At 42.7% G+C, this 24,697-nt stretch overlaps 1 protein-coding gene across 1 annotated transcript in view; it reads right to left on the bottom strand.

Annotated features, from left to right (window-relative positions):
- Positions 1–24,697, bottom strand: part of LOC109899126 (pro-neuregulin-3, membrane-bound isoform) — a 203,469-nt gene that overhangs the window by 34,938 nt on the left and 143,834 nt on the right. The window contains exons 4-5 of the mRNA XM_031835625.1: positions 5,075–5,177; positions 4,269–4,398 (exon numbers count right to left, since the gene is read on the bottom strand). Of these exons, the coding sequence (XP_031691485.1) occupies positions 4,269–4,398; positions 5,075–5,177 (233 nt within the window). The remainder of the gene's footprint in view (positions 1–4,268; positions 4,399–5,074; positions 5,178–24,697) is intronic.

Here is a 24,697-nt window from a genome sequence, read left to right as displayed (position 1 = left end):
TTATCAAGATCACTACAATCCCCACACGTATGGGGTGGTAGTACAAAAGCTGCTTTCTGCACTTTTGGAATATTTCTTGATAATGAAGTTAAATACAAAATGTGTGTTACTGAGCCAGCATTGAGGGGTGCTGCATACTTAAGCAAAGACGGGTCCAAATTGTCAGCCCCTAATGACTTCTTGCTGTCAATAGCTAATAAGGCAGTGAGAACAGCTGTTTCTGTGAGTTACCAAAATTAAAAACCCTTACTTTTATTTCCCATGTCACGTGAGGTTGACTGATCATCCATCGAGGCAACTGGAGGCTGTACGTGGGAAGAACAGTCAACTGACTGGCCAAGAACAGTATGACCACCATTTATTTTAAATAGGAAACCAGCTGAGATAAATTATGATTAAAATAATCACAAATCTTGACTTTTTCAATAATGATGCAGGAGTCTAAATCTTCTACAAGGAAGTAGAGGAATTACCCCACTTCAACTAATTCATGCTTTTCCAGAATTTAGAGGGATCACTAACATAATCTGTCATAGCGCTAAGAATGTAGTTTGATTTGGCCAATTTTTTTATAATTTTTTTTATTTTACTAGGCAAGTCTGTTAAGAACTAATTCTTATTTTCAACGATGGCCTAGGAACAGTGGGTTAACTGCCTGTTCAGGGGCAGAACGACAGATTTGTACCTTGTCAGCTCTGGGATTTGAACTTGCAACCTTTCAGTTACTAGTCCAACGCTCTAACCACTAGGCTACCCTGCCGCCCCAATTGAAGCAAGGCAGTGCATCTATTTCTCAATTACCTAAATAGCTGCCAATAAGCTAACGAGACAGTTTGTCTAACCTTGGCCCAGGCTAGATTTCTTGTCAAGAGGATGCCTGAGAGTACAGGAGAGTACCATGGGATCGTTTGCTTTTTGGCTCTGAGTCGCTTGGAAGGGGTATGTTTATCATCAATAGAGGTAAAAATGAGCATAAAAATGTAAGTGCCAAAACAGGGTCTGGTACGCATCTAGTAGAAAAAAGATCTGAATAATATGCATCATGAAGGAGCACCTGCGGAGTGAATTTGAAGAGCAAAAATCACAATTTTACGAGGGTCACAGATTTTCAATTTGGTATCTCTAATGCAAGCAATAGGGCAGTGGTCTCTGTTATTGTTTGCAAAAACACCACTCAAATACTCATGGGGACGGTTAGTCAGGATAAGTTCAATCAATGAGGAGTTTTTTATATTCATCTGAGTTGGTTTCATTGTCAGCTGAGTCAAGTTGAACTCAAGACAGATATTCTTAAACTGATCTAAGGCATGTGTATCAAGATTTAAATCTCCTAACACAACCATTTCAGATACCAGAAAGGATTTTAAATAATCAGAAATACTACCAACAGCCTCCGCCGAAACTGCTGAGTGGCGGTAGACCGCAGCAATAAATGCATATGCATATTTTGGCTTACGGCCACTTTTATAACGAACAGCTCACATATTTTAGGGACAGAAATACTGAGAGAGCATGATGCCATAAGAGAAGATCTTAGATAAATAGCCACCCCTCCCCCACTTTTTCACGTGTGAAAAAGTCCAGGCTTAAAAATGCATTTTTATTAAAGGGGTACTTCAGGATTTTGGCTTTATCTACCACCCCAGAGTCAGAATTTGTGGAAAATTTCAGACCAAAATACCATTTTTATGTCTCTGTGCAGATTGAAGGAAGTTGCTAATTAGCATGAACTCAATTACTAACTAGCGTTAGTGCATTGTCTACAAGTCTATGGGAACAGCTAGCATGCTATCTGTTCCTGTAGACTACCAGATATTGTGCTAACACTAGTTAGCATTGGCTTGCAAAACTACCTCTAATGTTCTTCATACTGGACGCAGAGACATAAAAATGGTATCCAGAAGTCTAACTCATCTGACTCATCTGGGGGAGTAGATAATGGGCTTCTTTGTCAAAATCCCAAAGTATCGCTTTAAATTTACTGAGGGAAACCCCATGAATGCAGTACTCATAACAAATATACTGTCAATCCTTTGGACTTAAGACCAAAATGAGGACAGTCTATACCCAAGACTGCTCATCTAATACCACATTTTTTTTCTCTAGAACTAATCTAATGGATAAAAGAGTACCAGACACTGGTAGCAGATGTGTCCTGCAGTCAGTCCAGTAGTTTTGCTCTTTTTAAGAACCAATCAGAGACTTTGCACAGAGCCCAATACATCAGCACTGTTTCATGAAATCAACCCAGGTATTAATCTCAATAAAGAGAGGAGTAATGCAACATGTAATAGATGTGGCACGCACGGCGTTGACTGTTATGGCACAGCGGGGAGCGTGTTAGTGTAATAGATGTTTTAATCTAGGGGAGATAGTGGCCACCATCCGCCAGCGGGTTTCAGCTGCGACCACCCAGAGCAGAAACAGCTTTTATGATTTTGCGAATACGTTGTCAGGAACACATTTAATTGTTTTCTTTCACCCTAGCAGACTGCTGTAGCCTGAGGGATTCTGGGGGAGAGAGTGAGCCATCATTTAGCGTAGTACCTCCACAGAGTGTTGCTGCAGGTAGGGAGAAAAGGGTGGTATTGCAATTGTTTTAAAATCTGACTGCGAGACGCTAGAGCAATTGTATCATTTGACAGGAAGTAGGGGGTTGGGAGGGCAGGTCGAGGTGTGTGTGTCTGTCTGCGTGTGTGCTACTATCACTGATCCCCCCCCCCAGAGATGTTGTGAAATCCTGGTAACTGATATCTTGCAGACACAAATCGATATGAATATGTGCATGAAACAAATAGCCTGCATCAGCATCATTTCCCAATAGATTCCATTGGAAAGAAAACAGTCTCAGAAGATACATGGAAAGTGGAACAGCCAAACTCTGTTATTAAAACAAATAACAATAGCATCGACTTGAAGCCCAAGGTAATATAGTGATACCTAAATTCTGTGACGAGATACGTCATATGTGTACAAGTTACATGCGTGGAATGTTGAGTATATAAGTACCAACATCTTTGGTAATTAAGGTAATTAACAGAAAATCTATGGCAATCTATGGTAGCTTTTGTAATTTATTCTTGAATAACTTGAATATAAATCTATATTCATATATTGTATTCATTTTCTACATCTGTGTCCATATTGTTCATGAGTTTCTAGTAGACACACCATATAGTTCAAGAGAAAATAGCATAATTGATACCAAAAAATGCATCTAATCAACAATGGCATTATTTTCAATCAACTCTGCAACAAGTCCAACTATTGACTTTTTTCACAAATGCCACCAGTTTGATGCGAAAACATTGACAATAAATACTTATTGACATAGTCAAATAAATTAGTGTGTTAAAAAATACAATATAAAAATACAGTTTCATGCTGAAACCCTCATATCAAACACCAATGGTATTCACTAAGTTGATAGTTTATTAAGGATGATGTTTTACAGCTTTGTCATTACATTTTTCTATTTTAAAATCATCTTATTTAATGATTTCATATAATGTATTTTACATGTTATAAGGCCACACAGAGGGCCAGCAATAATTACAGACATCTGTGATAATCTGAAGTACCCCAAAAGGCCAATAGATGTCTTCTTATAAAATTCCTTGAAAGTTACACAAATTCTGGTAGTTTACTGGTAAACTTAGGTTTTCAGTAATATACCTTGGTTTTGCAACACTACGTGTATCACATTAAAACGATGCCTTCATTAGTGGCTAGATCTATAAGAAACCTTGAGAGCCATATCCTCAGGACTTAGTTGATGGTGAGTCTGAATGGAGCAGATCTATGGAGTGGTGTGTGATACCCAGACATCCCCATCTTTCTCCCGTGCACAGGCAATAACTTCGACTGATCTTCAAATGAACGCGGTGTTTGCATGAAAACAGCACAGATTGGAATATTGGACATAAATCTGTTGACAGAGGCTATTTAGCGGATGATGAATGACAACAATACACAGCCTAGGGTCCCAAATGACTGCGCAGTGTTCTCTGAAAGACTTCTCTGCTAACAGCGCTAACTCTGAACAGTTTGGGTTGGGTGGAAGGGGTGGAATAGACAGTTGTTTAGCATGCCAAACTTCAAAGACTGCTTGCTGCTGCAGCCCTGAGCGAACAACATATCTCCAACAGTTCTGCAGGAAAAAGACACTCTGCATAACTGGGTTATGAGATGTAGGCCGACAGCATGATCAGTCACCCTAGATACATGGAGGATGCAGAGGAAGAGGAGAATCCCCTCAGCATACTCACATTCTGCAGCTGCAGGCCCGTGTCAGGCCTCAGGCTCGATTTGGACGACTCCAAAGCAGAAGCGTTGCCGCTGTAGTTTTTGAGGCTGCAACTCTCTTTCAAGTGGGCCTGGAGTTTTTCTCTGCGTCTCCTGAGGGGGCGAGGGGGAGTACATATACGTGGCATGTTAACTAAATCACAGCATTGCCTTGACCTTTAACCCTCAGCCCCACTATGTGCCTCTTCACCCCTAGTCATTGCAGTGAAGAAGTGTAAATTTAGCAGCTCTGATGGAGTTGATAGGTTCCTGTGCTGTAACTCCATTATAGATTCCTTCCAAATGGCACTAGATCAAGGTTTTATCCGATTATCTTGTTGTCAGGCTGCTCACTCACTCACATCATTATATTACAGACCCTATAAAATTACAATGCAATTTATCAGAGGGCTTTCTGCTCCATATACCATGAATGACAGTTTGCCATTACAGCTTTGATGTTTGGCCCAGCGTGCTGGATGAATATATAAAGGATATACATTCTAGACAGGTGCTTTCAGGCGTTAACAGGATGTAAAACATACATAGACAAATATTGTGTGCAGGGCCCATACCAACACAATAAAACAAATTGTCAAGTTCCTTAAAATTATGTACATGTATTAATGTTAATTGGAGGGATATAATTGTGAATCCGGACTCTTACAGTAGGCTCTTTGACATGGAGTGGCAGCTGAAGCTAGATCAATAGCCAAATGCCTGTGGTGTGTGCTATGGTTTTAGGTGTATGAACTGAAATCCGACCCTATGGGTGCTCGTGTCCACCTACTTGTTCCGACAGTAGAGAGCCATACAGAGAATGCCCAGAACACTGATCCCCACGGTGATGCAGGTGATTGACAGCACTTGTCTCTTGTACACCTCCTTGCTCTCTGTTGAAATGAAGAGAAGAGGAAGAGCTGCCATTGACAGAGGAACAAAGAGCACAAAATAGGAAAAACTGGGAGAGAAGTTAAGGAACAGATGATCACAGAGAATAAAACATGGCGGCCCGTAGCTCGCTGTAATAATAATGTCTTATTTTCAAATGCCACTTTACAAACCCAAACTACCCCCCAGTTATTCTTAACAACGTCATATCATCGGATGCAAAGCCTTGTAATAGATGCTAGTAGTAATGTAGCCATGTCTGATTACAGAAGATAAGAGTTATAGCTGTAATGGTCATCATTAACACTAGAGCCGCTGGGCCTCGAGGAACCCCCCATAAAGCTCATGAGCTGTCATTCTAATTGCAACATGCTAACAGTGTAATTTCATATAAGCTATTGCAAAAATAGTAATTTGGTTGTGTTTATGAAGGTCTTAGGTAATATTAGAATACGAAAAATATATATATTTCAAATAACATGAAGCATTTTCATTAGTTTATGTTACTGTAGGCCATATGTAAAAAAAAAAAAAAAAAATGTAAAAACACAAAACACCACAATTCATGTGTTCAATAAATTATATTAGTGGAGTGCCTTTGTTACAACTATGAAACAGAAAGCATATGTCTTGGAACATGGTAACAGCTTATTTTTATAATGACAAAATAAAAAAAATACCTCAACCACCAAGACTCACGGTCAGCAAGACGAGCGGACAAATGAACATCATTAGACTAAACCTCATTATAAGAGCCAAGTGTCCTTCATAAATTGTGAAAATCAGAACCAAAACTATAACAGCATTATAATGAATGTACTGTACTATATATGTGTCTATAATGCAGCAGTAAAATATTTTGGATTATTGTCAGCTTGTGCTCACATGGTGTGGGTCTTCACAGAATTGCATCAGTTGGAGCATGTTCATGTCACATAAACAGCGAAAGCTGGTGAGTGCATTGCTGATGTTTTTTGCTTCAGATGTAAGCTCTCTAAGTGATGACATTTTGTGCTGATAATCAGCCTGTAGCATTGTCACCGGCTTGCTCTATCCAAACAGGGCTGTCTCCTGTCTCACCGTTTCATTTGGTACCACGGGCACCTGCTCAGTGTGCGCTTTTCTGGATTTTTTTGCATTTAGGCCATGAAGGTTTAGGCTGAGCCTCAGAATCAGAAGAAAAATCATCAGAAATGTCATGATTCATTTCTTCCCCACCATCTGAGTTATTTTCATTCAGATTTTGTTGCAACGCTAAGGTAGAATCTGCATCCATTTGTCTTGGACTGTGTCCATTCGTCTTTCACTATGTCCTTCAAGTGGGCCAGAATAGACTGATAAGACTGCTTGGATTTGGTGGTCTGATATAGAGTACATTCCACTTTGAGATTATAATTAGAATAGACAGAGTGTGAATTACACCGTGATTATAATAAAGACATAATTTATAACACACTGGTTGTGTTAATTTTTCAGTAGTCATGATGCTTTCATCTGTCAAACAAATGACTTCGAAAAGTGTGCCACCTGTGTATGTTCGTCCGTTCCAAAATAATTAAAACAGTGCAATGGATATACACTTCTGCCATTTAATGAATGGAAATAGTCATCTCTTACAAAACACCAAAAAGTGTTCCTAATGACATTGGGCCATTGATTAGGACTACATTAATTGATGCGTCTTGCTGACAAAATGTACTTTTTTTGTAGCTTGAAAAGTCAGGACACCTGAAATGGGGCTGAAACTCTCTCGGGAAAAATGGGATAGTCACCCTAACACACATGGTCAATTTACTAGACTAGGCTACAATGTGTAGGCCTATTACTATGAACTTCAAATAGGCCTACCGGTAGACAGTGATGTAGTAGCAAAAAAATAATAATAATAGGTTGGTAAACTTTGATTGGCGGTTATGGTGAAAAAAGTAACACTGCCTATACTTTCATTGCATTTTTCTGAAAAGGGCCTACACAACTGCCTGTAGCCTACCCTCTCAGCCGAGGCAATTTTACACACAGTGAGTTTACTACTTTTTTGTCTTCACTTCATGTTACATAAAACACTACCTTTATTTCCTTACATTAATGACAGTGTTCTTTGTAATTATTAAGCATATAACAAATTCATTAGAACTTTGCACTTAAACCCTGTACTATTCTTGGATCTTGGAGATCTCAGAAAATGCACTGTAATTGTAACTATGCCTATGTAACATTTCATTATGTTTTGAAACGAAAACAGTTCTCATGAGTACACAAATCCCAAATAATGTAGACCTATGCCAATGCAAAATCAAATGCTTCTAACCGAAAGAGCCAACTATAGGCCTACTCTTATTAATATTGGATGGATTGGATGTGCATTGGTGTTTAGCTGTAGACTAGTAGTCTAGTGATATTGGCGACCATTATCAGCTGATCCAGGAAGGAAAACATATATATCTAGAAAATAATAACGATAAATAAATGGTCTATTTATTCTGACCACGGACTGCACAGAGAACACCAATACCCGGGAGCACCTTAAAAAAAGAAAGCAATGAGCGCTCTGAACAGCTGACTGACAAAAGCAAACAATGATAAATCAACGGATAAATCTAATGCATTGGAATAAAGTCAGGCTATTTTTATCAAGGGCGCATGGCAAGCAGATGGCGAAAATGAGAATGTAGCCTTCAAAGGAAAATCTATGAGTTGAAAGGAGCTCAGCTGAGGCCAAAATTCAGCACTACTGCATTGTGGACAGGGAGGCGGTTTGTGATGCCACACAGAACTAAATGGTTTAAACCATGAAATGAGAGATGGGGTTGTTCATTTCATTTGGAAGCTTTTATTTTCATATTTACCACTGTAAAACATATTTACCACTGTAAAACATATTTACCACTGCATTTCAACAAAATAGGAGAATATTTTGGTTTGTTTTACTTTTGTTGCATTTAGGTGACTACTGTCTCATTCAGGGGAGCTGAGTACCCCCTGGCTCCCCCGTATTTCGTACCCTGAGAATAGATCAATACAATCGAATGGCACATCCTGTTCTTCATTTATAATTGGTGGTAACATCATTATGCATAGTTTGCTTCCCCTCACTCATCATCTCATCAACCCATTCTCCCCCTTTCCCTCCCATCATTTACTTCATTTATTTAATCTTATATGTATGAAAGTAGTTTCGGTATAGTTTAGGTTCAGTTGTGAGGCAATTATCAGTGTGATTATCACCTGGGCATGGCATCTTCAACTATCAGGAGAAGGAGCAGAATAAGAAAAGGCAATGGGGGAAAACCATTCAAAATATGAAATGCCCTCCTAAAACTGGGTATAACTCCAGTTCTGTTTGTGATATTAAGATTCTAACAATGACAGTGTGCTATATAGACGTATTTAGGAAAGGTCAGGGACAGATAGGGGCATGACTTTAAGAATGGCAGAGTAATGTTTATTTATTTATTTATTTATTCATGAGCAGTCCAAATGACTGTTTTAGTAGTTCTACTGTTAAGGGTGAAAAACGTTAGCTGCCGCTTTTCATATGAAAAACTAAATCATAGTTGACTTCAGAAGCATTAAAAGGCAATCAATCAGATATTGGCCGCACATTCTGTAAGATGGATTGTCCTTTTGAACAATTTACAAGTAAATGCTATGTCCTGCCTTGGTATAGAATCTGAAATTAGATCAGCTAGGCTATTGCAGTCCTACACACAAAAAAATGTGGGTTCTTCAAGGGGAAGGGAAGGGTGATGGTTCTATGTGGAACCATACTGACCAAAATAACTATTTGAGCCCTCAATGGTTCTTTGCAGTTCAATAAAGGGTTCCGTCCTCTTTTAGTAATAATGTAGGGGTGGCGGATCATTCAAATATTTTGGGAAATGGTTTGCTCACAGCTCTTTTTGTGCAACCATGAGTGAGTGTCATTCCAGTTTATCTAATCTGTTGGGTGTTATGTTATTAAATGTTATATATGAGTATGGCCAGTTACAGTGTATTGTGAAAGACTCACGTATGGAATGTGTCAATTGAGAATAGTTGACTAAATCTGCAGGTCTCAATTCTCTCCTCAGGGACGCCAGCTGTTCCCGAGCTAGCATACCAGATTAAAGTTCTTAATAAACACAGTAATAATTTTTACAATTTTAACAATATAATAAGGCCTTTAAACCAGAATGAATAACCCTGTATGGTTCTACAATGAACCTTTTGAGATTGAGAAAGTTTCTTTATAGAGCCATTCTCCATAAAGGTTCTATAAGAACCATAAAAAAGTGTTATATATAGCCCGCAAAATGGTTGTAACCATGGCGAAACCCTTTTTTGGTGCTTTATAAAATCATTTTTTAATGGTTCTTTATAGAACCGTAGGAAAAGGTTATTTAGAGCACCGTACAGGTTCCATTTAGAATTGTATGAGCATGGTTCTTTATATAACTTTAAAGAAAAGGTTACATAGAAGCACCAAAAAGGATTATGCTATGGTTACAAGCCAAATAACCCTTATTTGGCACTATATACACTGTAGAACCATTTGTTTTTAGTGTGTATCAAACAGGAATAATCCTACTGTAGCCAACCCATACTGTCAAGGCTCACTGCCTATTTACTTATGAGCATGATTGGCTATTGAATGAATGATTGAAACAAATGTAGTCTACTATTTGTGAAGCCAGTCATGTCAGAAAAGGAGAGACATCCTGTAGATGATGATTTAGGTCTATAAACTAAAACTTATTTTAACTTTTTGTATTATAATTCCTGTGCATCAAACACCTCCCATTTTCCCCAAACGAACAATAAGCCTATTTGCTTGCCTTCTACAAGTTGTGTGCACGCATGGTTTGAGATTTGTCTGGAGATACACATACTTTCCCTTCAAGTTAAACATTTCTAAATACCAACCTTTGCGGGAAAACTGTCTTACTCAAGGTTGAGAGTTTTTTTGTGCAAACGTACCTTTGATAAATGAGGCCCCTGGAGAGCTTCGGGCTCCTATTGGCCTTTATAGCCAACTGTAGAACACGCCACACATGAACCAGTAATACATTAATTTACTTTATCTTATCAAAATCAATATTGAAGCCAAAAGACTTGAAAGCTAGGCTAATTAACCACCTTCTCCCTCCCTCCCTCCTACCCTCCTCCCCCACCAGTAGATTCCAGGGTCAGTATTGTTGTTTTGATGTCTCTCAGCCGGAGTCATCACGTCACCACATTTACTGTAATTATGAGAAGAGAGGAACCCTGTTGTAGATGTAGGTAAGTGGCATCTGTAATTCCATGATAGCTAACACTCCATGTCACTCACAATATTGCCATGCTACCAAACAACTTCACTGATCATGGACTGTTTTATGTCCATAATTTCCCTGCATAGTATTATGATACACCGATGGGAAAATATTTTTGACGCTCTTCCTCTAATGCACGTCATAAATGCTGTGTGTACAAGCCCTGCTTGAAGGTATTTAAAGTGTGTTGTCAAGGTCAGCCGACATTACATGAAGATGTAGCCTACAGTACACAATCCCCTGTGCTCCCATTCACTGATTCAGAAAAATATTGTATTTATTTGCAGGCGTACAAGGTAATAATTTGTTTTCATTCGACTATGAAGAAGTCGAGGGATTTGAACGTAATTTTTTTTACATTTTTTTTTTTTGGGCAGAAAATGCCTTCTGGAACAAATTGTTAAATTACAAGCCTAGTTGGTTTAGCTACAAAAATATATCACGTAGTAGAACTGCATAAGTGTTGCTCTCCACTTTCTGGAGGAACAAGTTTTGAAAGTAGAATTAGAGTATGATAGCTAAGATGGGGAAAATTCTGGCGTTTGATTGCAAATTTGTAGACAGAGTTAAAAAGAGAACACACAGAAGGCTGTGTTATATAAAACACCTATCTCCGGATTACATCTTCAAACTAAGGGGCAACAATGGCATCCATGACAGAGGGAGAAGCGTCCATCCATGCATATGGGTATGAGAGTCTAGCTAGCTACATTTACAGATAATACACGTTTCTAATTTTGTCAGAAAGTACTTTTCTTTTCAAGTTAAAGTGTACCGCTAGCTAGCTAGCTAACGTTAGCTGGCTGGTTAGCTGGCTGGCTTGCTAACGTTACATGTGTGATCTGTGTAGTAATATTATTTTTACCTCAGAGCCATTTGCATTGCAAGTTATAGCCTAATGTTAGCTACCTAACATTGAACCTGGCTGGTTAGTTATCTGCAGAACCATGCAGGGTAGTAATGTTGAGTTGGGATTATGGTTCATTGTTTAGCTAGCTAGCTAGCTACATTTCTAACAAAAGACTCCGCTATGCAAGTAACTATTTCAATAGAATGTGAGGAATATTTTGGACTTTAATAAAGCCCTTTTGTGCGGAAAAACTAATTTATATTGGCTGGGCCTGGCTCCCCAGTGGTTGAGCCTATGAAATCCCAGTCCCACCCATGGCTGTGCCCCTGCCCAGTCATGTGAAATTAATAGATTAGGGCCAAATGTATCTATTTAAAATTGACTCATTTATTTTTATAAACTGTTAACTAAGTAAAATCTCTTGAAATAGTAACATTTATATTTTTGTTCAGTATATATAAAGTCAAAAGTTTGGACACACCTACAAATTCCAGGGTTTTTCTTAATTTTTTGTATTTTCTACATTGCAGAATAGTAGTTAACACATCAAAAATATGAAATGACACACATGGAATCGCGTAGTAACCAGAAAAGTGTTAAACAAATCCACAAATATTTTAGATATAAGATTCTTCAAAGTAGCCACCCTTTGCACACTCTCACACTCTTTGCACACCAGCTTCAAGAGGTAGTCACCTGGAATGCATTTCCATTTTTATTTAACTAGGCAAGTCAGTTAAGAACACATTCCTATTTACAATGACGGTCTACTGGGGAACAATGGGTTACCTGCCTTGTTCAAGGGCAGAATGAAAGGTTTTTACCTTGTCAGCTCGGGATTTGATCCAGCAACCTTTCGGGTTACTGGCCCAAAACACTAACCACTAGGCTACCTGCTGCCCCAATTAACAGGTGTGCCTTGTTAAAAGTTAATTTGTGGACTGTCTTTCCTTCTTAATGCATTTGAACCAATCAGTTGTATTGTGACAAGGTGGGCATAGCCCTATTTGGTTAAAAAAACGAGTCCATATTATGGCAAGAACAGCTCAAAAAAGCAAATAGAAATGACAGTCCATCATTACTTTAAGACATGAAGGTCAGTCAATCAAGTTTCTTCAAGTACAGTCGCAAAAACCTTCAAGCGCTATGATGAAACTGGCTCTCATGAGGACCAACACAGGAAAGGAAGACACAGAGGTGCCTCTGCTGCCAATGATAAGTTCATTAGAGTTGCCAGCCTCAGAAAATGCAGCCCTTATGAATGCTTCACAGAGATCAAGTAAAAGACACATCTCAACCAACTGTTTAGAGACTGTGTGAATCAGGCCTTCATGGTCAAATTGCTGCAAAATACTTGGGCCAAGAGACACGAGCAATGGACATTAGACCGGTGGAAATCTGCCCTTTGATCTGATGAGTCCAAATTTGAGATTTTTGGTTCCAACCACTGTGTCTTTGTGAGACGTAGAGTTGGTGAAATGAATGATCTCCACACGTGTGTTTCCCACAGTGAAGCAAGGAGGAGGAGAAGGTGTGGTGTGCTTTGCTGGTGACACCGTCAGTGATTTATTTAGAATTCAAGGCACATTTAAGCAGCATGGCTACCACAGCATTCTGCATCAATACGCCATCCAATCTGGTTTGCGCTTAGTGGGACTATAATTTGTTTTTAAACAGGACAATTACCCAACACACTTCCAGGCTGTATAAGGGCTATATGACCAAGATGCAGCAGGATGGAGTGCTGCATCAGATGACCTGGCCTCCACAATCACCTGACCTCAACCCAATTGAGATGGTTTGGGATGAGTTGGACTGCAGAGTGAAGGAAAAGCAGCCAACAAGTGTTCAGCATATGTGGGAACTCCTTCAAGACTTTTGGAAAAGCATTCCAGGTGAAGCTGGTTGAGAGAATTCCAAGAGTGTGCAAAGCTGTCATCAAGGCAAAAGGTGGCTACTTTGAAAAATCTTGTTTGTTTAACACTCTTTTGGTTACTACATGATTCCATGTGTGTCATTTCAGAGTTTTGATGTCTTCACAATTTTTCTACAATGTAGAAAATATTAAAAATAAAGAAAACCCTTGAATGAGTTGGTGATTCCAAACATGACCATCTGATACTGTTACATGATTCAGTGCATTATTTTAATATGAAGATATTACTCTTCCTCTGTAGTTTGTGCAGGAACTATAATCACAAAGTCGAAGACCTTTAATCACATACAGATGTAAGATCTTAATTTGATCACTCTTTTGTTGCTGCGAATTTTCATGCACTGCAGGAAGTGCAGATGAACTTCCACCGATCAAGCAACATTATGGAGTAAACTGTCACGTTCTGACCTTTATTTCCTGTGTTTTGTATTTAGTTAGTATGGTCAGGGCGTGAGTTGGGTGGGCAGTCTATGTTTGATTTTCTATGATTTGGGGTTTTCTATGTTTCGGCCTAGTATGGTTCTCAATCAGAGGCAGGTGTCATTAGTTGTCTCTGATTGAGAATCATACTTAGGTAGCCTGGGTGTCACTGTGTATTTGTGGGTGATTGTTCCTGTCTTTGTGTTTGCACCAGATGGGACTGTTTTAGGTTTTCTCACATTTGTTGTTTTTGTTAGTTATCTCGTGTGTAGTTTCTTTATCAATTAAAGAATATGAATAACCACCACGCTGCGCTTTGGTCCGCCTCTCCTTCAGATGAAGAGAAACATGACAGAATCACCCACCAACCAAGGACCAAGCGGCGTGGTAACGGGCAACGGCAAAAGCAGCAGCAAGAGAAGCAGGAGCAGCAGCAGCAGCAGTGGGAGAGGCTGCACTATTTGGAGAGATGGACTTGGGAGGAGATTCTAGACGGTAAAGGACCCTGGGCAGAGCCAGGAGAATATTGCCGCCCCAAGGCCGAGCTGGAGGCAGCAAAAGCAGAGAGGCGGCATTATGAGGAACTAGCACGGCAGAGCGGATGGAAGCCCGAGAGTCAGCCCCAAAAATTTCTTGGGGGGGGGCTCACAGGGAGTATGGCTGTGCCAGGTAGGATACCTGTGCAAACTCCCTGTGGTTACCGGGGGGCAAGAGAGACCGGGCAGGCACCGTGTTATGCGGTGGAGCGCACGGTGTCCCCAGTGCGGGTGCACAGCCCGGTGCGGTACATTCCAGCTCCGCGTATCGGCCGGGCTAGAGTGGGCATCGAGCCAAGTGCCATGAAGCCGGCTCTACGCATCTGGTCTCCAGTGCGTCTCCTTGGGCCGGCTTACATGGCACCAACCTTGCGCACGGTGTCCCCGGTTCGCCTGCATAGCCCAGTGCGGGCTATTCCACCTCGCCGCACTGGCAGGGCGACCGGGACCATTCAACCGGGTAAGGTTGGGCAGGCTCGGTGCTCAAGAGCTCCAGTGCGCCTGCACGGCCCGGTCTATCCGTCACCACCTCCACGCACCAGCCCTCCGGTGGCAGCCCCCCGCACCAGGCTGTCTCTCCGGCCCATCCTTACAGGGGCTCGCTCCTCTCCAGCGCTGCCGGAGTCTCCCGCCTGTCCGGCGCCGCTGCCGGAGTCTCCCGCCTGTCCGGCGCCGCTGCCGGAGCCTCCCGCCTGTCCGGAGCCTCCCGCCTGTCCGGAGCCTCCCGCCTGTCCGGCGCTGCTGCCGGAGTCTCCCGCCTGTCCGGCGCCGCTGCCGGAGCCTCCCGCCTGTCTGGAGCCTCCCGCCTGTCCGGCGCTGCTGCCAGAGCCTCCCGCCTGTCCGGCGCCACTGCCGGAGCCTCCCGCCTGTCTGGAGCCTCCCGCCTGTCCGGCGCTGCTGCCAGAGCCTCCCGCCTGTCCGGCGCCACTGCCGGAGCCTCCCGCCTGGCCGGCGCCGCTGCCGGAACCTCCCGCCTGTCCGGAGCCTCCCGCCTGTCCGGCGCCGCTGCCGGAGCCTCCCGCCTGTCCGGAGCCTCCCGCCTGTCCGGCGCTGCTGCCGGAGTCTCCCGCCTGTCCGGCGCCGCTGCCGAAGTCTGAGGCGCCAGAGCCCCTCAGCCCAGAGGCGCCAGAGCTTCCGCCCCTCTGTCCAGAGCTTCCGCCCCTCTGTCCAGAGCTTCCGCCCCTCTGTCCAGAGCTTCCGCCCCTCTGTCCAGAGCTTCCGCCCCTCTGTCCAGAGCTTCTGCCCCTCTGTCCCGAGCTGCCCCTCTGTCCAGTGGGGTCATTGAGAGGGGTGGCCATGATGAGAAAGCCACGGAGGCGGACAATAAGGCGGACTAAGACAATGGTGAAGTGGGGTCCGCGTCCTGCGCCAGAGCCGCCACCGCGGACAGACGCCCACCCAGACCCTCCCCTATAGGTCAAGGTTTTGCGGCCGGAGTCCGCACCTTTGGGGGGGGGGGGTACTGTCACGTTCTGACCTTTATTTCCTGTGTTTTGTATTTAGTTAGTATGGTCAGGGCGTGAGTTGGGTGGGCAGTCTATGTTTGATTTTCTATGATTTGGGGTTTTCTATGTTTCGGCCTAGTATGGTTCTCAATCAGAGGCAGGTGTCATTAGTTGTCTCTGATTGAGAATCATACTTAGGTAGCCTGGGTGTCACTGTGTGTTTGTGGGTGATTGTTCCTGTCTTTGTGTTTGCACCAGATGGGACTGTTTTAGGTTTTCTCACATTTGTTGTTTTTGTTAGTTATCTCGTGTGTAGTTTCTTTATCAATTAAAGAATATGAATAACCACCACGCTGCGCTTTGGTCCGCCTCTCCTTCAGATGAAGAGAACCATGACATAAACATTTATTTAGCTGTGACAAAGGTCAAATTAAGCCTATACATTTGTAAACAAATCAAATCAATATGAGAGAAACACATGACAATTTTGACATTATTATAGACCATTATTCTACTAATAAGATGCAATTACGCTGGAATAACTATGTAGCTAACAACTATATCTATACCTCCTGATGCATTGGAACGAATATGAATGGTAAAACTGGTATCTGTGTCGATTCCCTCCACTGTGTCTGACACCATTCCCTATGACTGTGAAACAGACAGATAACCCAAAACGCCATTTTTATCACAGAGCCCCTGCTGTTCCTAGTTTCAGCTGACAGACAGCCTTCTCCACCTTGCCATTAAAGGACTTGAGTCACGGGAAGAAGACTTTTTTGTGACATCCCTATATAGATGTAGATTCGAGCCAGATTGCTACAGCAGGAAAATAATCCTGGAGCAACAGGAAATTTGAATTATTATATTGATTAATTCATGCCAAAAAATATTTTTTTTTTGGGGGGGGGGTGTAAATATTTTGTTAGGGCAAATAAATTCTGACATTTTAAAGTGGAAATTACAAACTTTAGAGGCCTTTTTAAACCTTAAATACTCTACAAGTTTGCATTTCCTGCAGTACATCAGTGTGAGTACATGGTTTATTTGACCTGCCATGCCTTGGAGTAGAGAAGTTGGGGGGAAATAATAAAATAATGCAAGTGTGCACGTACAGGGCTGTCCAAAAGTCAGTGCTATTTATGTTTTCCACTCAGTGAAGCCTTTGATGGTCATGTTATACAGGGCAGGGGACTTTGGCCTTGGATGGTATCAACTCCTCTATTTTGCAGATGACTTCCCTTAACTGGATAATGACAGAGGAGACTGATATTTCACTCTCACTCCAGGAATCACATCAAAGAATATAACCCCCTCAATACATACATTCACACAAACAAGCACGTGAGCACACACACACACACACGCGCACGCGCACGCACACACACACACACACACACACACACACACACACACACACACACACACACGCACACACTAATTATGTTTTCTTTTTCTTCACATGGTCTCTTTTTAGACAGCATTCGACTTGCAAATGCAGTGTGAGTGATTGTAATTAAAATTACAATAGCAGAGCTGTAGGCGCCAGGCTGTCTCCTCATTCCTGTGTCCATTGTGAAGCTGTGGTCCAGAGAGCAACATGACATTCCCTTCCCAGTTATCACTTTGAGCCCCTTGCATATGCGTGGCAAGGATCAAGAAAACAAACCAAGCAAACAGAAGAAAATGCACAATGAAGCAATCTGTCACTTCTTCAGTCCTGCCAGTTGGAATGCAAGCCTCACAGTGGACGTAGGTAGCAGTCTGCTCAGGGAATGACGTGTGTTGACAAGCAAATACTTTTTATTGGCCAACAAAATCAAACATTATTACTCTCCCTACTGACGGAGGGCCTGGAGCAGCACACCCCTTTTATCTACCTGAGATCTTTCTCCACCTTCAGCTGTCACTGCCCCTCTCATTCTGTTTCTCACACCATTCCTCTGCATCCCTTTTTATATCCTCTCATCTGGAACTCCCTCATTCTTTTTTCTCTCTCTCTTGCTGCAGTATCTCTGTCCCCTTCAAACAGAAAAACAATTAGATTTCCCCCCATTGTATCACAGAAGTATGTTAGCCAGCAATACACAGTATGGGTTTCAGTAGATACGCTAAAGTTTGCTAGCTAGGTGGCTTGCAGGAAAAATAACTTAGGTAGGCACCATATTTGTCATCTGCCCTTTGTTGGAGCTGGCATCGGCTTAGCTACCTGAGCTTCTAACATTAACTCTTTGTTTGGAACCCTCTTCGCTATATTCCGATTGAGACATGAATGGTTGAATGTCACCATGTAGCCCCCCCCCCCATTCATTATAGGGTGTATCATTCAGCGCCTGATGCCCAGACCTGCCTTCCTCTTGGGCAATTATGTGTGAAACACATCCTACTGTCCAAGAAATGTCTCGGACATGATGAAAACATCCCTAGATTCCCCCAGTGTGAAATTCCCCTTTAAGTAGAGTGCATTGCAGTGGACTAGATTGGAAAGGAAATGTTACAGAATCCCCCTGCCGAGGGCACTGTAGGACTATTTTCCAGCGTGTGTTGTTTATTTGTCCGGCTGGCACCATAGAGTCTAGCTCTCACTCATCCTCACCCTTTCTCCCCATCACATGAGAGAATCAACATCACATCCAGCTCGTGGTCCCAGCCAATCAGACTGTCCCCCATGCACTCCACACTCTGGCCTTGCACTGGTCATGCATCCTCTGATTGGCCAGATGCTAGCTAGCGTTGCACTGGCAGGACAGATCCATGGCGTGCTTTGGTATATGTACATGGGATGCATGACTACAAAGTAAGTTGTTGTTGTTTAGCTTGGCTTTGTATAGCTCTACGTAGCTATTACTATGTTATATGCTGAAGTTGTTATTAGTATTGGTTATTGTTACCTCTAGTGTCATTTCTATGTATAATACTTGCTAATTATGTTGCTCATTTGTATAGCCTCATTGAATGATATTAGGGAACATGTTTACACAAACTATGTTGCTGTTATTATTGTTAGCAATCATGCTAGTCATTTTTCCTATATTGCTATGTAATACCTGGTTATTAGATACAGTCCTTACTAGGGCCGTGGCAGACATTACATTATGTCAGCTGGTAATTGCCATGCAAATGACTGCCGGTTTCACGGTAATTGACCATCAATTAACAAACACATTTAGCATCTCCAGGCCTACACGTAAACAAGCTGCTGATGCACGCCTTTGGAACAATGACAAAAAAGTGTAATAAATTAATATAATATACATCACAATAAATACATTATTTATTCTAACTACAGCAACAAGGGACAGCACATCTAACTACAGTTGAAGTCAGAAGTTTACATACACTGAGGTTGGAGACATTAAAACTAGTTTTCAGCCACTCCACAAATTTCTTGTTAGCAAACTATAGTTTTGGCAAGTCAGTTAGGACATCTACTTTGTGCATGACACAAGTAATTTTTCCAACAATTGTTTACAGACAGATTATTTCACTTATAATTCACTGTATCACAATTCCAATGGGACAGACGTTTACATGACTGTGACTTTAAACAGATTGGAAAATTCAAGAAAATTATGTTATGGCTTAAGAAGCTTCTGATAGGCTTATTGACATAATTCGAGTCAATTGGAGATGTACCTGTGAATGTACTTCAAGGACTACCTTCAAACTCAGTGCCTCTTTGATTGACATCATGGGAAAATCAGAAGAAATCAGCCAAGACATCAGAAAAAAAATAGTAGACCTTCACAAGTCTGGTTCATCCTTGGGAGCAATTTCAAAATGCCTGAAGGTACCACGTTCATCTGTACAAACAATAGCACGCAAGAATAAACACCATGGGACCACGCAGCCGTCATACCACTCAGAAAGGAGATGTGTTCTGTCTCCTAGAGATGTACCTACTTTGGTGCGAAAATTGCAAATCAATCCCAGAACAACAGCAAAGGACTTTGTGAAGATGCTGGAGGAAATAGGTACAAAAGTATCTATATCCACAGTAAAATGAGTCCTATATTGACAAAAACCTGAAAGGCCACTCTGCAAAGAAGAAGACACTGTTCCATAACCGCCATTAAAAAGCCAGACTACGGTTTGCAACTGCACATGGGGACAAAGATCATACTTTTTGGAGAAATGTCCTCTGGTCTGATGAAACAAAAATAGAACTGTTTGGCCATAATGACCATCGTTATCTTTGGAGGAAAACGGGGGAGGCTTGCAAGCCGAAGAACCTCATCCAAACCATGAAGCGCGGGGGTGGCAGCATCATGTTGTGGGGGTGCTTTGCTGCAGGAGGGTCTGGTGCACTTCACAAAATAGATGGCATCATGAGGGAGAAAATTACGTGGATTTATTGAATCAACATCTCAAGACATCAGTCAGGAATTTAAAGCTTGTTCGCAAATGGGTCTTCCAAATGGACAATGACCCCAAGCATACTTCCAAAGTTGTGGCAAAATGGCTTAAGGACAACAAAGTCAAGGTATTGGAGTGGCCACCACAAAGCCCCAACCTCAATCCCATAGAAAATATGTGGGCAGAACTGAAAAAGCGTGTGAGGAATGAAGCCTACAAACCTGACTCAGTTACACCAGCTCTGTCAGGAAGAACGGGCCAAAATTCACCCAATTTATTGTGGGAAGCTTGTGGAAGGCTAGCCGAAACTTTTGACACAAGTTAAACAATTTAAAGGCAATGCTACCAAATACTAATTGAGTATACGTAAACCTCTGACGCACTGGGAAAGTGATGAAAGAAATTAAAGCTGGAAATAATCCTTCTCTCTACTATTATTCTGACATATCACGTTCTTAAAATCAATTGGTGATCCTAACTGACCTAAGATAGGGAATTTTTACTAGGATTAAATGTCAGGAATTGTGAAAAACTGAGTTTAAATGTATTTGGCTAAGGTGTATGTAAACTTCGGACTTCAACTGTATGTACCATATGCTAGCTCATTTAACTAGCATTTAACAAGATATGTCATTATTCTACATTATATCATTTTATAGTAAGAAGAATATAATTGAACTTAGCTGAATAAAATAGGAAGAATATTTTTCCCATTCTGGAACTAGTGCGCATCTGAGTAGGTAGGTATGGTATGTTGAGTGTAAAAGTGATCATTTAAAACAGGTGCTATACGCTAGATCAGGTTATTTGTCATCTTTAGTTGTGAATGATGAACCTTAGAAATCAAAAAATATGTGGGCTGCATGATGCGATTATAGGCTTTAGATGATATGAAAAAGTAGCAAAGAAATTGTGCTGTCCCTTGCCTCTCATCAAGTAATCATATTTTCACCTGTCAAACTATTCTCAAATTAACTTTCTTTACTAATATGTCAACTTTGCTTCGATTTAGAATGGCCCATTATCACATGGGGAAGAACAGGAGCAGGGAAAACAAACTGCAAATCGCTAATGGAGGGCTCTTTCCCGCAGTTAGTTTTTTTAAATCATGAAGGTAGACTCCCCTGTTTTTATAGCAGAGCAATACTTAATATTAGTAGCTGAGAAATAAATACACTGTAAGCCCTGGCATTTCTATATAACCATAAAAACACAGTCTTTGAAAGTAAGTTTGATATAACATATGCATGTTACATGTGTGCATACATTATCATGTTACCAAAGAGCTCTATTTTCATGTCATCCAACAAATGTAAATGTCTGGAGTTTTCTAAATGGCATTGGCACTTGGATTGGAACTAGTGCTTTGGTCAGACGACATGAAAATAGAGCTCTTTGGCCATGCACACTAGCAGTAGGTTTGGCGTTGCAATGAGAATGCAGGAGCAGAAAATAATGCCTCCTGTAAAATATGGTGGTGGATCGTTGATGTTATAGAGCTACTTTGCTACCACTGGTTCTGGTGCCCTTGTTAATGGCATCATGAGCTTTACCCAGTACCAGGATATTTTATACAAAAACCTGGATGCCTCTGCCAGGAAGCTGAAACTTGAAGGCACACATCTAAATCCAAAAATAAATGGTTAATTGACCACAAAACATCTCCGGAATTGAACCCCATTGAAAACCTGTGGTTTGAATTGAAGAGTGCAGTCCATAAGCGCAGATGAAGGATAGCGTTTAGGTTTAGATTCACCCGCAGAGCGCTGCAGGTGTTTAATGTGCCTTCGCAGAAGGCAGGAATCGTGGTCACAGGCAGGCAGCAGTCATACACAGTTAGGCAAACGGCAGGTGAATCAAAACTAGGACTGAAGGCTATAACTGGTTCTCACAAACGAGCTAGGAAAAGGCTTAGTAGAGTCCAAATGAACAATACCTCACAAAGGCACAAACAGAATGAACTGAACTAAATAAGGAGCTGATGAGACCAGGTGAGTAACCAACACAGGCAAAATCAATGAACAAAAATGAAAGGCTGGGCTACGTCCAAGAACACATCGAAACAGTACACAAGGTTGACTTAGAAAATAAATACAGAACCTTACAGTACCCCCCCAAGGAAAGGCTTTGACGACCCAACGGTATGGGAGGGTGGAGTGGGCGGGCGGGGGAGCATAGGCAGACGCGAGGTCCGGCAAGCTGGTTCGACAAGGTCGTGGGCTGATCCGACATTCTGCATTGACGCTGATGTCCAGTGGGTCTGTTTGGGGGTCGACCCCGAGGTCGGGGAGCGGGACGATCCAGACGGTTATGGTGGAATGCCTGAATCATCTCCAGGTCGAGGATGTACTTATCGGAGACCCAGGACCGGTCTTTAGGCCCATAACCTTCTCAGTCCACTAGATAGTGGATGCAACTAGGCGTTTGGAATCAAGGATGGCCTGAATGGCATAGGCAGGTTCCCCTCCGACGTACAACGCTGGGGGCACACTGCGGTTTGAGAGTGGAGGATGAAGAGGACTGTAGGTGACCGGTTTTAACAGAGATACATGGAAGGTTGAGAAGATTGTATACTGACTCGATAACTGGCAGCAGTACATGACAGGGTTGATGTGATGGGTTATCTTGAAAGGACTGGCATAGGTCGGCGGCGTATGTTGGCAAAGCATTTCTGGGTTTTAGAGAATTCCTGCAGATGCCGGTGAGCTGTATCCCATACCGCTCACTAAGCTGAAACCAGTCGTCGACAGCCGGAATGGTACCAGGCTCCGCCTCCCAGGGAAAAATGGAGTGGTTGGTAACCATGTACACTCTGAAACGGAGTATGCTAGAGGGATGAATGCATGAGTTAGTTCTGAGCGTATTCAGCCCAGGCCATATACCGACTCCAGTCGTGTGGAGAGGCAGAACATTGCTGGCGGAGGTACTTCCCTATTTCTTAGTTCAGGTATTCCGTCTGCCCGTTGGTCTGGGGATGGTACCCGGAGGAGAGGCTGAGGGCGACCATCAGTCAGTCACAGAAGGCTCACTACACCCGGGAGACATATTGGGGCCCGCGGTCAGAGACGATGTCCTCCGGAATCCCATACAGACGGAACACCTGTTGCAACATACACTCAGCCAATTCCATGATGTTAGGTAAGTGAGGAAGAGGAACCAGACAACACATTTTTGAAAAACTGTCTACTATGATGGTGGATGGTGGTGTTACCAGAAGATTCAGGAAGGTCTGTGATGAAGTCAACAGCTATGTAGGACCAGAACCTGTGAGGGGTTGGCCAAGGTTGAAGCTCACCGGAAGTGAGATCATGAGGGCTTTTGATTTGGGCGCAGACTGGACAGGAGAGTACGTAATCCCCACCAGTGGCACCACTCCTCAAGGGCCAGCTTGATGGCGAGGAGTTTTCTGTTCCCCACATCGCAATTGTGGAGGATGGTGGAGGATAACTTCCTGGAGAAGAAGTATGGCTCCTACTCCTACTTTGGAGGCATCCACCTCCAGGGTGAAAGGATGGGTCGGATCAGGTTGGCGAAGGACAGGAGCTGAGGTGAAGAGGCGTTTCAAGTTGTTGAAAGCAGTCAGGGCGATGACCAGGTATTCGTAGTGCCTTCGTGTGGTGATAAAGGCCTTCTTCCATTCGTCGCCTTCACGTATACGATAAGGTTATATGCACTTCACAGGTCGGGGTTTGTATAGATGTTGGCGCGGCCCACCTGTTCAACGATCAGAGGAAGAGGGAAACGGTTCTTGACCGTGAAGTCATTCAGGGAACAGTAATCAATACATGGACCACCGTCCTACTTTTCCAACGAAGAAGAAGCTCGACGCAGCCGGGGAAGAAGAAGGACGAATGAAATGGTTTGTGTTTCGTCAATGTAGTTCTCCATTGCCTCATTTTCGGGATAGATGGGGTTAAACACGGCCCGTCGGTGGGGACAGTCTAGGGAGTAGGTCAATAGCACAGTCCACTGGGAGATGTGGTTGCAGAGTGGAGGCCTTGATTTTGCTGAAGACATTGCTGTACTGGGCGTATTCAGATGGTATGGTGGGTGGCACTGGAGAGGCAGAGTCCTCAATTGTGCTGGCTCTGCAGGGTAGGCTGAGACAACCGGTGAAGCAGGTAGAAGACCAGGACAGAAGTTCACCTTGTCGCCACGAGATGGCAGGGTCGTGATGACAAAACCAGGGGTGTCTGAGGCTGAGTCGCTGTTTGGGGGATGAGAGTTCCATGAGTTGAATGGTTTCGGTGTGGAAGACTCCAATCTGGAGAGTGACGCTCTGTGTTAGGTGCGTAATGAAGCCTATGACCAATGGCTGCCCGTCCAGGGTGTTAATCCTTAAGGGAGGGGTGACAGGTGTTAGATCAATGTCAAGCTCCTGTACTAGCTGGTGATCGATACTGGGATGGAGAATTGCTTCTGGGAGATATTTAGAAATAAGGACATGCCTACATGCATGGCAGAGGAGGGACTCTTCTCATCTCTCGGTGACAATGGCTGAGTAGATGATCTTTTTCAGTCAGGTAGCCTGACTGCCAACTTTCCTTCCACAGTATAGGCAGAGCCCTTCTTGGATCCGCCTTTGACGTTTGATACACGGGAGAGGAGCATAGCCCAACTGCATGGGCTCTGGAAGACTCGGACGGGATGACGGAATCATGGAAAGAGAAGGTTTCGGGTGGCAG

Source organism: Oncorhynchus kisutch, linkage group LG11 (assembly GCF_002021735.2).
Source record: "Oncorhynchus kisutch isolate 150728-3 linkage group LG11, Okis_V2, whole genome shotgun sequence".
Lineage (NCBI taxonomy): Eukaryota > Metazoa > Chordata > Actinopteri > Salmoniformes > Salmonidae > Oncorhynchus > Oncorhynchus kisutch.
The sequence above is the reverse complement of the archived record's forward strand: the minus strand, read 5'-3'. Positions and strand labels throughout refer to the sequence as shown.